At 48.3% G+C, this 12804-nt stretch overlaps 1 protein-coding gene across 3 annotated transcripts; it reads left to right on the forward strand.

Moving 5' to 3' along the window:
• The first annotated feature begins 1994 nt into the window (after positions 1–1994).
• Positions 1995–6061, forward strand: Pnck (pregnancy up-regulated nonubiquitous CaM kinase). Of its 3 annotated transcripts, none has more exons than XM_028785318.1 (12): positions 1995–2046; positions 2818–2887; positions 3236–3367; positions 3695–3769; positions 3867–4005; positions 4181–4304; positions 4515–4590; positions 4684–4796; positions 4878–4956; positions 5028–5115; positions 5240–5384; positions 5668–6061. In XM_028785318.1, the coding sequence occupies exons 2-11, from the start codon at positions 2820–2822 to the stop codon at positions 5375–5377; spliced, it is 1032 nt and encodes a 343-aa protein (XP_028641151.1). In that variant the 5' UTR covers positions 1995–2046; positions 2818–2819; the 3' UTR covers positions 5378–5384; positions 5668–6061. The 3 variants fall into 3 exon arrangements, with proteins under 3 accessions (XP_028641151.1, XP_028641149.1, XP_028641150.1); XM_028785316.1 differs by lacking the exon at positions 1995–2046 and adding an exon at positions 2181–2345; XM_028785317.1 differs by lacking the exon at positions 1995–2046 and adding an exon at positions 2218–2405.
• The last annotated feature ends 6743 nt before the right edge of the window (positions 6062–12804 follow it).

Genomic DNA, 12804 nt, shown 5'->3' on the forward strand with positions numbered 1-12804 from the left:
ATAATTACAAATTTTAGATGAGAATGGCCTCCACGGGTTCCAATATTTTAATATTTGGGTCCCATTTGGTGAAACTGTTTGGGAAGGATTAGGAGTTGATGTTGTAGGAGGAGGTGTGTTAAGAGGGTGGGACTTTGAGGTTTTAAAAGACTCATATCATTCCCAGTATCTTTCCCTCTCTCTGCCTCCTATTTGTGGATCAAGATGTGAGCTCTGAGCTAATGCACCAATTCCATGCCTACCCCTCTGCTGTTATGATTCCCAACATAATGGTCATGGACTCCAGCCCTCTGAAACCATAAGTCCAAAGTTAATTAAACTCTTTCTTTTATAAGTTACCTTGGTCACAGTGTTTTATTATAGCAATACAAAAGTACACAAGACAACTGGTGTCAACCAAAAGCTAGGATACTATTTTTTTATAGGGTGTCATTGAACTGAGGCTGACCTAGAACTCTAGCCTCCACTACCCAAGTGTTGGGATTGCAGGAATGCATCATCATGTCCAACTTATGACATCATTTCTGTAAAAGGGGGGTCTCCGTATGTTGCTTAGGCTGTCCTTGAAATTCTGAACTGAATTGATTCTCCTCTTCAGTCTCCCAGGTAGCCAGGACTACAGACCACTTTCGCTTGCATGTGATATTTTCCACATGAGGCTGAACACATCCAAATTTCTTCATGAGGACTGAGAATGGAAGTCAGTTGGCTGAGTTCAAGCCTAACATATACAAACACCTGGGTTCCAACCCCAGCACTGTGTAAGAAGAGGCTTGATGATACAGGACTATAATTCCAGCACTTGGAGGCAGAAGTATGAGGATCAGAGGTTAAAGATCATCTTCATTTATATAGTGAGTTTGTGGCTGGCTTGGAATACATGACATCCTATCTCAAAAACAAACAAAACTCCATATCCTAGGTAGGATTTTTATTGCTGCAACAAAACACCATCATCAAAGTAACTTGGGAAGGAAAGTGTTTATTTGGCTTATACTTCCAGGTAACTGTTCATCACTGAAGGAAGCCAGGACAGGAACTCAAGCAGGACAGGAATTCTCTTTGCAGGACAGACACAGAGTTGTAATAGGGCTGGATGGGGTGATGGTGGTGTGGAGGAATCCTCAAATTTTTGCATGAAGGTTGACCTCAGTACTTCCTGAGTGCCTCACCTGGACTGTGTCAGTTGCTTTAGGGAAGAAGACCTGGCAAGGTGATTTGCAGTGGCAGGTGCTCTGAAGAGGAGACAGAGTCATGACTTAGAGAACTGGCAGGCAGAGGCAACAGAGGTCAGAGGCCTGTCTGAGGAAGCAGTATGCCAGACTAATTTATGGAATGAGGGCTGAACTGAGTAGACATCTGGGCAAAGATGGTCAGTGCATGCAAAGGCTAGGGGGCAGGTGCAGAGGAGGTTGAAGAAGGGAAGAGAGTTGGAGGAAAAGGCCAGAGAATCATCAGACTCCTACTCTGCCAGGGAGTGTGGCATATGTGCGTCCAGGAGCCACATAACCCCAATGAAGGGAATGATGTGGTGCAAAAGAGGAGGGCCAGGAGGTAACGGTGGAAGCAAAGGGAGCCAGCTGGTAAAGACTTGGGTGTGCTGGCATCAAGGTTTCAGGGGCTGGCAGAGACTAGGAAAAGAGACTGCTGAGTAGCAAATGGCCTGGATAATCTGTTTGTGGACATCATATTAGAACAAGGAAGGCAGACACCCAGGCCTATTGTATGGCAACACTTCTGGGCAAAGTCACCAGTGGTGCAAAGGCTTTGGGGCCACTCACTGGGCTACCAGGGCACTTGAGCACCCAGTAGTCAGCAAGCATAACTAAGGAGTCAGACAATGGTGGCCAGAACCCGGGATTCTGCCTTACAAGGATCCCTGCAGTGCTGTGGCCACAGCCACCGCTTGCTTGGCTGCTCAGGGCTCGCGGGGCCTCGCGCGGAGGGGGCGGGGCCGGCGGGGCGCGGGCGGGGGGCTCGGCGACACAACAGCTACTGCGTGAGGAGACATTGCTGCGGCAGCGGTGGCGGTGGCAGCAGCTGCAGGTCCGCACCACCCCCGCTTTGGACTGGGGGCAAGCAGGCGAGCGTGGCGGGTAGGCTGGGGAGTATAGGTCCCAGGCCAACAGCCACCTTAGCTCCGCAGGCCACCCCCCCCCCCCCCCCCGCCCCCCCCGGGGCGCCTGGCGCGCCCCCTGTCCGCACGCGCACGGCCCACGCAGCTCTGGACACAGGCGGCCGAGGTTGCGGAGTCCCTCCACTCCGAGGCTCCAGGGGCCAAGCAGCGATTAGGTGGCTGCGTGGGTGGCTGTGGTCGTGACAGGTGGCTGCAAGCAAGGTCGAAGGTGCATTCGAGCGGGTTCGTGGCCTACGTGCTGTGTGCTTGAGCTAAGCCAAGGTGGAAGGTCTGGTGGGGGAGGGGCACGGGCCTTATGGGTGGAGGTGGGCCTAATGAACCATGGTGTGAGTGTATGGAGCCTTCTGGAAAATAGCCGGCAGTTTTGGCTTGATGTATGGAGGCAGTAAGGGGGTGTCATAGTGTTGGTGGCCAAGATTACGTGTGCTCTGGATGCTGGAGTGGGAGTGGGGGGGCAGAGTACAGGCTGGCAGCAGCATACCTGAGTGGGAGGCCCGCATGCAGTGGTCTGCCTCAGTGGGACTGTGTGTGGCCCTGGTTGTTGGGGGGGAGTAAGGTGTACTTGGGCTTGGGAGTGGGTGACTCCATCTTGAGTTGGGGGACTATTTGGCTTTGTGGGCAAGGGAGCTGCGCGTTGCCAAGGGGCCTCGCTCCACCCCCACCCTCACCCCCACCCCCAGACATGCTGCTGCTCAAGAAACAGACGGAGGACATCAGCAGTGTCTATGAGATCCGGGAGAAGCTGGGCTCGTGAGTGTGCATGCTGGGCTGTGGGCGTGAGTGCTTGTGTATGTGGGGCATGTGCACATGTGAGCAAATGTGTGGAGCTTGTGAGTGATGTGTGTGTGTGTGTGGTGTGAGTGTGAACATGGGGGTAAATTGTGAGGTATGCTGTTGTCTGTTTGGGAGGTGGTGTGTGAATGTGCCAGTGTATGTGAACCTGTGTGATGTGCTGTGGGGATATGTGTGTGCACACTTGTGAGTGTGTGTTAGGGTGGGTGGTCTGGCCTGAGCACCTCCTCCATTTTGCTCTTCATCCTCCTCTCACTGGCACCTTCTTCTTCTTTTCTTGCCTTCCACTATTTGGCTCTGTGACAGGGGTGCCTTCTCCGAGGTGATGCTGGCCCAGGAAAGGGGCTCTGCTCATCTTGTGGCCCTCAAGTGCATTCCCAAGAAAGCACTTCGGGGCAAGGAAGCCCTGGTGGAAAATGAGATCGCGGTACTCCGCAGGTGTGCCCACTTTCCCCTTGGGCTGGGGAGACCTGTGGCCACCCAGGCTGAGTCCTCTGGACTCATTAGACCTGGTTGCCAATCTGCAGGGGGAGGGGCTTAGGCATCTCTTTCCCTTTGAGTCTGCATGTCTCCATGGCAACATTAGAGGCACCCTATCCATCTGAGCTTTATAAATGGCCCACAGAAGTATGTGTTCTAGGAAGGCCCGGGCTAGTCAGGGCAGGGGTTGGTAGGGAACAGGGCACAGGTGAAGGAAAAGAGGGGCAGGCTCAGGACTGAGCTCTTCCAGATGAAGATCCATCAGGAGCCTTTTCTCTGTTTCAGAATCAGCCACCCCAACATTGTGGCTCTAGAGGACGTCCATGAGAGCCCCTCCCATCTCTACTTGGCCATGGAGCTGTGAGGAGGGCTGCTGGGGGGCTGAGCAGAAGGGGTGCAATGTCCAAATCTATCCCTGGGTCAGTTGACCTCCTACCTTGTTCCTTCCCACCTCCAGGGTAACAGGTGGTGAATTATTTGACCGCATCATGGAACGGGGCTCCTACACAGAGAAGGATGCCAGCCACCTTGTAGGGCAGGTCCTTGGTGCTGTCTCCTACCTTCATAGTCTAGGCATCGTGCACCGGGACCTCAAGGTACCTGGCTGTGCCTCCACCCTATCGAACTTATCTTTAGACCTGAGTGTCATTTTTCTCAACTTTCACTTCAGTCTGGGTCCGAGGAGATTAAGGGTGCTGAGGCCCACCCTATCCCAACGCCCAAGCTATTCTCAAACTCATAGGCCCTTTCCCTGGTCCCATGTGTCAACAGCCTGAAAACCTCCTCTATGCCACACCTTTTGAGGACTCCAAGATCATGGTCTCTGACTTTGGCTTGTCCAAAATACAAGCTGACAACATGCTAGGCACAGCCTGCGGAACCCCAGGATATGTGGGTAAGAGGGAAGTGCTTACTCCAAGGCTCACTGTGGTGGGGAGGGAGCTGGTGACCCAGGGGATGCCAAGGCTCCAGGACCTGGGACAGCTGTTGCCTGTGGCAGTCTATTCTTGGGGCTGAATAGGTACACCAGGTGGCCCTCAAGGGCATGCCATGTGTGCGTGCCTGTGCAGACATGTTTGTCTGTCTGTCTGCCTCTGGCCGCCAGCCCCAGAGCTCCTGGAGCAGAAACCCTACGGGAAGGCCGTAGATGTGTGGGCCCTGGGTGTCATCTCCTACATCCTGTGAGTGACCGCTGCGACGGCTCAACTCCTACTGCCTGTCCCTGCTGGGGTGGGGAGGGGTGGACAACTGGGTGATTCATCTGTGGGTGCCAGGCTGTGTGGGTACCCCCCCTTCTATGATGAGAGCGATCCTGAACTCTTCAGCCAGATTCTGAGGGCCAGCTACGAGTTTGATTCCCCCTTTTGGGATGACATCTCAGAATCAGGTGAGTGTAAGGCTGGCCCTGTCCTGGGGACTCATAAAGGGAACCAGGGACAGGGCAGACTGACCTTGCCCCCTGTTCCAGCCAAAGACTTCATTCGGCACCTTCTGGAACGTGATCCCCAGAAGAGGTTCACCTGCCAACAGGCCTTACAGCATCTTTGGTGAGTGGGATGCCTGGCATGTGGAACAGGGGCAGGAGCAACACCTGTGCTGATTCCCAACCTTCCTCTAGGATCTCTGGGGATGCAGCCTTGGACAGGGACATCCTGGGTTCTGTCAGTGAGCAGATCCAGAAGAATTTTGCCAGGACCCACTGGAAGGTGAGCATGGAGAGAGAGATTACCATGTTTCTGTTTCAGGGTGTAGCCACTGGTCTTGATGGTGGTCTTAGAATTGGTCTTGGTGCTGGCCCCAGCTTAGCCTGACCCTGCTCTTTTCCCACAGCGTGCATTCAATGCCACATCATTCCTACGTCACATCCGTAAGCTGGGACAGAGCCCAGAGGGTGAGGAGGCCTCTAAACAGGGTATGACCCGTCACAGCCACCCAGGCCTTGGGACTAGCCAGTCCCCCAAGTGGTGACAACCAGGTATGTGGACCCTGCATCCTCTGGGAACTAGTTTCTTAGGGAGCCTAGAGGGTGATAATGAACTAAATGGGGTTTGGAGAGCCTAGAGCAGAGTGTCAGAGAAGGAGAAGCTAGGAAGAGGGGTACATCAGGCCTGTTATACTAGTAGGATAGGGGCATGACCCTATGGAGTCTCTATGAAAGGAAAGCGAAAGCTTGAGTAAGATGCTGGGAAGGATCTAGGAAAGCTGGGCACCTCTTAAACTTGTCTTCCTCTGCTTTTTTCTCCTCCCCACCACTCCAGGTGGATGCCAAGGAAGGCCAAGTGGACTGACTCCCAGCTTTTCTTTCTTCTGGCCCTTTTGGTCTCCTTCCCTGATCCTTTTCCCCTGGACTGGCCTCTGCTGAAAAGTCTGAGATTGTGGGTGTGATGCATGGCACTAGGGTACAGGACTTCCCCAATATGTCCCCCAGCCTCTATCCTTACCTATGATGGAGGCTCCCTTCCCCATGGTGTTGCCACCCTCTATGGAGAATGAGGAGGTATTCAAAAGTGGATTTGGGGGCCATCCTTCCTGCACCTTGCACGCACATGCATTGTGTGGCTGTTTGTGCTTTGCTGACTGTGGGTGGTCCTGCTTGTGTTGTGGCCCTTTAATTCTTCCTCTTCCCAACCAATAAAGACAAACAGAACAATGCTCTGGTGCTGAACTGGGTGTGGGATGAGCATGGGGTTGTGGATCACCTAAAGGAAGGACATGAAGGAAGCAAGTCTACTGTCAGTGGATCTGCACTAGGTCTTGTGCTCTGCTTCTTGGACCAAGGAGTCGCTGGGATCATGGCACACTCTGGATTGTTCAAGGACTTCCTAATTCTGACCCTCAGAGTGCTGCCAGCAAGAGGCTGCCTGGCTGGTTGCCCTGGGTTTGAGAGAAAATGGACACCAGCAAGATCTACTGGGCTGTCAGCAGGGGGCAATGGCAGGAGGCATAATTCAGCAGCAGCAGCAGCAGCAGCAGCAGCAGCAGCAGCAGCAGCAGCAGCAGCAGCAGCAATCTGCTCCTGATTCCGAATCCTGGGCTGGAAAGGGCTTGAAAGTGACCAGAGTTCAGGATATTTTCCTCCACTGCTGCTTCTTGTGTGATGAGTTATGGGCTATCATCTGGTTCTAGTGGCCCTAACCCCATTTACCACCAGTAGGCCAGGATTCCAGAAGCTTGTCTTGCTGAGCTCAGTTGGGTTGCCCTAAGCTAGAGTTTATTTTTTTGTTTGTTTTTTGTTTTGTTTTTCGAGACAGGGTTTCTCTGTGCAGCCCTGGCTGTCCTGGAACTCACTCTGTAGACCAGGCTGGCCTCGAACTCAGAAATCCGCCTGCCTCTGCCTCCCAAGTGCTGGGATTAAAGGCGCGCTCCACCACTGTCTGGCTTAGCCAGAGTTTAAAGGAGGCTTTTCTTCCTCCTTCCTTGCTCTAGTTTCCATTGTGTGAGGTGGATGACAGAGCCTGATTGGTGTGTGTGTGTGTGTGTGTGTGTGTGTGTGTGTGTATGAAAAGGCTCATTTTGTCAAATTTTGGGATCCAAAGAGAGGCATTGAGACCCAAGAGAGAGCTGGCCTGGGTTTCTGGGGCAGAGGCTACTCTGGGTTTTAGGATTGGAGCCAGGAGGTCTGGAAGCAAGTGGACAACTTCCTTGTCTGTCCTCATGGTCACCTCAGTCATCCTGTGCTTCAGGCTTTGGGCCATGTATCCTGACATGCTTGCCCAGTGTCCTGCTATTACCCCTATTGGGGTCACTAGAGGGAAACCTTAGACATCTGGTACCAAAAAAGGGTCTCAGCATCTTGATTTACTCACCTCCAGTGACCTCTCCTCGGACCTCATTGTCTTTTGGTCACCTTTTCTAGTCTCCTTTTGGCTTCCCCATGTACCTCATCTTTTCCTTTGGTCACGTAGAACATCTATCCATTCTTATTTTGTTGATGCAGTACTGATTGAACTTCTACTCTGCAAGGGAGGCTCTTAGTGGGTGAAGGGGGGTAGTTTTATGGGGACAATATGCACAGGAAAATTATTCTTCTAGCTGCTCTGGCAGCCTTAAACATGAGCATCAGAGCCAGCCTTCCAGAAACAATCAGCACTCAGTCCAGACTAAGCATAGGGCCAGATCACTTTTGGCCCCTTGACACAGATTGGCTTTGACACGGTGCAGTATGACTTCACCCCCAGCAGAGGATGCTACAGACACATGTTTAGAGATCTATGAGTCACTTCTTAATCCTTTAGTACCTGAGGCAGCAGCTCAAATCCATTCCTTGCCCACCAGGCCCCTAAATCTTGCCCTAGATAAGTTTGAGCTGAGGAGAGAGGCTCATTTTGGAGTGAAGTGCCAGGGACAACCCTGGGTGATATAGAGGCAGCGTGTCTTTTATCCTTCCCAGATCTTCCCATTGGAAGTTTGAGGGCAGTTTGAGAGAGTAGAGCTATGGGTCACTTAGCAGAGAGATTGATGGAGAGATTAAGGGCACACACCTGCTCTTCCAGAGGACCAGAGCTCAAATCCCAGCACTCACATGGCAGCTCACAACTGTTTGTAACTCCAAGATCTGACACTTTCACATAGACATACATGCAGGCAAAGCACTAATGCACATAAAATAAAGGCAAATTCTTTTTTTGTTTTTGGTTTTTCGAGACAGGGTTTCTCTGTGTAGCCCTGGCTGTCCTGGAACTTACTCTGTAGACCAGGCTAGCCTCGAACTCTTGAACTCAGAAATCCGCCTGTCTCTGCCTCCCAAGTGCTGGGATTAAAGGCATGCGCCACCACTGCCCGGCGCAAATTCATTTAAAAAAAAAAGTCAGGTGTAAATCAGGAGCTGAGTCCAGTCTTTTAGGGACAGGCAGGAATTCAGGAAGTACCTCTTGTGTGTGTCACAAGAGAACATTGCCTCACCAGATGTTGGCCAAACAGGACTCATACAAATGTAAGTGGCTTTAAACTTGCTATGTGGCCATGGATGGCCTTCAACGTCTGATTCTTAGGCTTCCACTTCCTGAGTGCTGGAATTACAGGTGTGCAATGTGGTGCTAGGGATAAACCCAAGATTTAGCACCTGGTAGGTAGGCATTCTACCAACTGAACCTCATACCTAACCTGAGATAGGAGCTCTTTAGGAGTTGGGTGGACAGTCTTGGCAACAGATCTAGAGAAAGATTCAGCTGGGATGGCTTTGGGGGAGAGGTAATGAGATCACTTTTGGATATGGTAAGTTAAAGATGCTTCAGGGATCTAAAAGTAGAGAAAAAAACAACTTATGCTTCACCTTTCTTTATGGAAGGCCTATCTCTTGTAATAAAAAGGAAGCTGACAAGGACTCTTTATTGGGCACTTACCTTATGCCAGCCTTTGGAAAGCTTAATGGGAATTCACTTAAAGCTCATCTGTGAATGAGGCAGCTGTTGTCATCATCACCCTCACCATCAATGTGGGGGAAACTGAGGAATATAAAAACTGAGTAATGGAACAAAGGGCACACATCTTGTGGCAGAGTGAGAATCTAAAATCCATTCTCTCACTCTGAATCATCCTATTGACTTCTATGTGAGGGACAGGGCTTGCTTGGGACATAAGGATTGGGTAACTGAAGAAAAGGAGAGTTCTCTCCAGCCCCCTCTTATCAGTGTTCCCAAGGAGAAGTCTAGATTTCAGTTTTGACCCTATGAGATCCCTTTAGAGTTCAGGTGAAGAATGGCCCAGAAGTGAAATAGGAACGGTGATTGGGAGATGGGTACTTCTGGGTCCATATGAGGAAAAAGACACATGATACAGAGAACCTTTACCTGAAGTGGGACTCAATGGAGGTAGGCTGTCAGGGGAAGGGCAGGAGTGGGTAATAGGTGAGTCAAGAATGTGGCCAAGAACCCAGGAAAGAGCCAAGGATGAAAGTTTCTTGGACAAACAGTGACTGAGTTGGCAACATAGCCGCAAGTTCCTTCCTGCCAGGCATATATGTCTAAAGGGTGTGTTGGAACCACATTCTCTACCTAAGCCTAGTTTTAGCCAAGCCTCCTATCTCTATCCCTAACCCAAGGTGAGCACTTTATGTGTGATATTGGGATCAGACTCAGGTTGTCAGACTTTCATGGCTAGAGCTTTCACAAACTGAGCAAATTGATCAAGTTTCACAAACTTGCCAGCCAAACAAAAGTACTTCTTTAAAATACTTTTCAATATTTTCAACCCTATCTGGCCATTTCTGATCAATATTAAAACCTCTCCCTCAGGTCTCCTCCCTCACTATCTAAGGAGATTTTGACAGCTCCTCTTTCTTAGGAAGCTGTATCTTACTTACCTTGAATGATCCTTTGAGCAAAAGCTCAAGTGCATTTTGCTAGATTCTCCTTGTAGAACTTTTATAAATATTTAAAAATTAATTTATGTATATGAGTGTTTGCCAACATGCATATCTGTACACCATGTGTATACCTGGTGCTCTGAGAGACCAGGAGAGAGCAAAAGTTCCCTTGAACTAGAATTAGAGATGGTTGTTAGCCATCATTTGGGCACTGAGGATTGATCCCAGGTCCTCCAGATGAACAGCAGCAGCCATCTTCCCAGACTGTTCTTGCAATTTTTTTTTTTTTGCATGCTGCTTTATGTACTTTTCAGTTCTGCATTTCAGGTTGGTCCAATGCTTTATTAAAAATTTAGTACTAGGATTAACTTTGCCTTAAAATCCACCTTGTCAATATTAATATAGCAACTACTACTTTTTGTTAATGTTTTCCTACTAGTTAAAAAAATCCTTTTCCAAGATTAAAATTTTATGTGGCTGGAAAGATTGCTTAGCAGTTAAGAGAACTTGCTGCCCTTGCAGAGGATGCAAGCTCAATTTCTAGCACCCATAGCTGATCCACAACCATCAATAACTCCAGTTCCAGGAGATTCAACACTCCCTCTTCTGGCATCCTAGAGCCCTAGGCATGTATGTGGTACATATACATACATGAGGGCAAACTACTCATACATAAATTGAAAGAAATCTTAAAATAAAAGCTGAGTGTGGTAGTGCAGATCTTTAATCCTAGCCCCTGGGAGGCAGAGGTAGGTAAAACTCTTGAGAGTTCAGGGCCAGCTTGGTCTACGTAGGAGTTCTAGCCAATCAGGTCTATACATTGAGACCCTGTCTGAAAATAAAAATTAATTTTTATTGGTATAGACTTCACTCACACAGTACAAAATTTACCGTTTAAAGTATAAAATTTGGCTAGGCATGGTGGCATAGGCCTGTAATCTCAGCACTCATCCTGGGATGTACAAGATATTGCTTAACTCTCATCCCCAATATCATGTACAGTTCAGTGAGTTTCACAACAATCACTACTGTCTAATTACTACAAAAGGAAACCCCATACTCATTAGCAATCATGCCTCCCCAGTCATTCAAGGGCATTTCATGGATTTGATTTGCATTTCTTTGATGATCAATAATGTTACACATCTTTTCACGTACGTATTAGTCCGTGTGTGTGTGTGTGTGTGTGTGTGTGTGTGTGTGTGTGTGTGTATTTGAGACAGGGTCTTATGTCAGTCAAACTGTCCCAGGTCTACCTAGTCTTGGATGACGACTTCTTCTTCTTCTTCTTCTTCTTCTTCTTCTTCTTCTTCTTCTTCTTCTTCTTCTTCTTCTTCTTCTTCTTTTGGTTATTTGAGACAGGGTTTCTCTGTGTAGTTCTGGCTGTCCTGGAACTCACTCTGTAGACCAGGCTGGCCTTGAACTCAGAAATCCACCTGTCTCTGCTTCCCAAGTGCTGGGATTAAAGGCGTGTGCCACCACCGCCTGGCATGAAATGACTTCTTAACATTTCTAAGTTTTGTAATGGCTTCTTTTTATTTTTGTTTGTTTGTTTTTTCGAGACAGGGTTTCTCTGTATAGCCCTGGCTGTCCTGGAACTCACTCTGTAGACCAGGCTGGCCTCGAACTCAGAAATCTGCCTGCCTCTGCTTCCCAAGTGCAGGGATTAAAGGCGTGCACCACCACTGCCAGGCTAGTCTTGGACTTCTAATCCTCTACTTGTTCATTTTTTTGAGTCATTTGTCTTTTTGTTAATGAGTTATTTATATTTTCTAGTTAGTAGATCCTTATCAAATACGCAAATGTAAGTCTTTTCTCCCACTCCATGGGCTATCTTTTCACTCTTTGATGCACAAATGTTTTAATCTTGTGATAAACTCCAATAGTTTTCTTAAGTTTCCTGTGCTCGTGATATATGTTGTCTGACTTTTCCTGGGGAGATATGAACAAATGTCTGTTCATCTCAGATGAGGCACTGATGACAGACTAAAGAAATGATTCCACCAACTGTAGCTAAATGAACTTCTGAGTTTACTGGTGTTTTTTACAGAATCACAGGTGAAGGGTTATTTACAGGAGCATGGGTGACTCAATGACAGCTGTATCTTTGCAAAGCCCATCCCAGCATGGATGATGGATGACTCATGAAAGCTACATCCCTGGAGCTTCCTGCTCAATTTGCTGGCAGCTCAGCCTACAGTTGTTTACTGCTTTTCTAACTGTGGGGAAAGAATTTTGTAGTTTTTGAGTTCTTAAAGCCTTAGAAATTTCCTTATTTTCCTCAATCTAATATATTACATGAACTTCCCTCCTCTCTTCAGGAGGTAATATTTCAATTTGGAGGACATAGCTATATAGTCATATATAAAGAACTATTGTCTAATCCTGATCACAAAGTTGATGTTCATATTTTCTTTTATGTGGTTGTTGTATTAACTTTTTGAGAATATATGGATTAAACACATACTCACTCCAAATAAGGAACCAACAGACCAAAGGAATTCTTTCACCAATGGGGCAAGTAAGTTTAATTGGGGTTGCTTACAGGAGAATAGGTGAGGGGTTACCTACAAGTATCATGGGTAACTTGCCAGCAGCTACACTACTGAAGAACTTTTCCTCCTTTAGAAATTGTGAGCCTTTTATATATCCTCAGGGAAGGGTGGAACCTTAGGGACCTCATGAGCTAGATCCACACTTCCAAGAGGAAATGTTGGGGAGGCTAAGCATGAGACTTTCTTGCTGTAATCACAGCTGCTATGATTTCAAGAGGGTAATACCACATCTTGCTGAGGCCATCACCCCAAAACAGTAGTTTTTTTAAAAAAAGATTTATTTATTTTTCATATGTGAGTACACCGTAGCTGTCTTCAGACACACCAGAAGAGGGAATTAGATCCCACTACAGATGGTTGTGAGCAACCATGTAAGTGCTGGGAATTGAACTCAGGACCTCTGGAATAGCAGCCAGTGCTCTAAACTGTAGTTTAACTTCTGCATTTGGGTTTTAAATATGTTTTGAGTTGACTTTTGTATATCACTTGATGTTATGGTCCAATTTCTTGTATGTATGTGCATGTGTGCACATGCA

This window comes from Grammomys surdaster, unplaced genomic scaffold, assembly GCF_004785775.1.
Source record: "Grammomys surdaster isolate TR1022 unplaced genomic scaffold, NIH_TR_1.0 125179, whole genome shotgun sequence".
NCBI lineage: Eukaryota > Metazoa > Chordata > Mammalia > Rodentia > Muridae > Grammomys > Grammomys surdaster.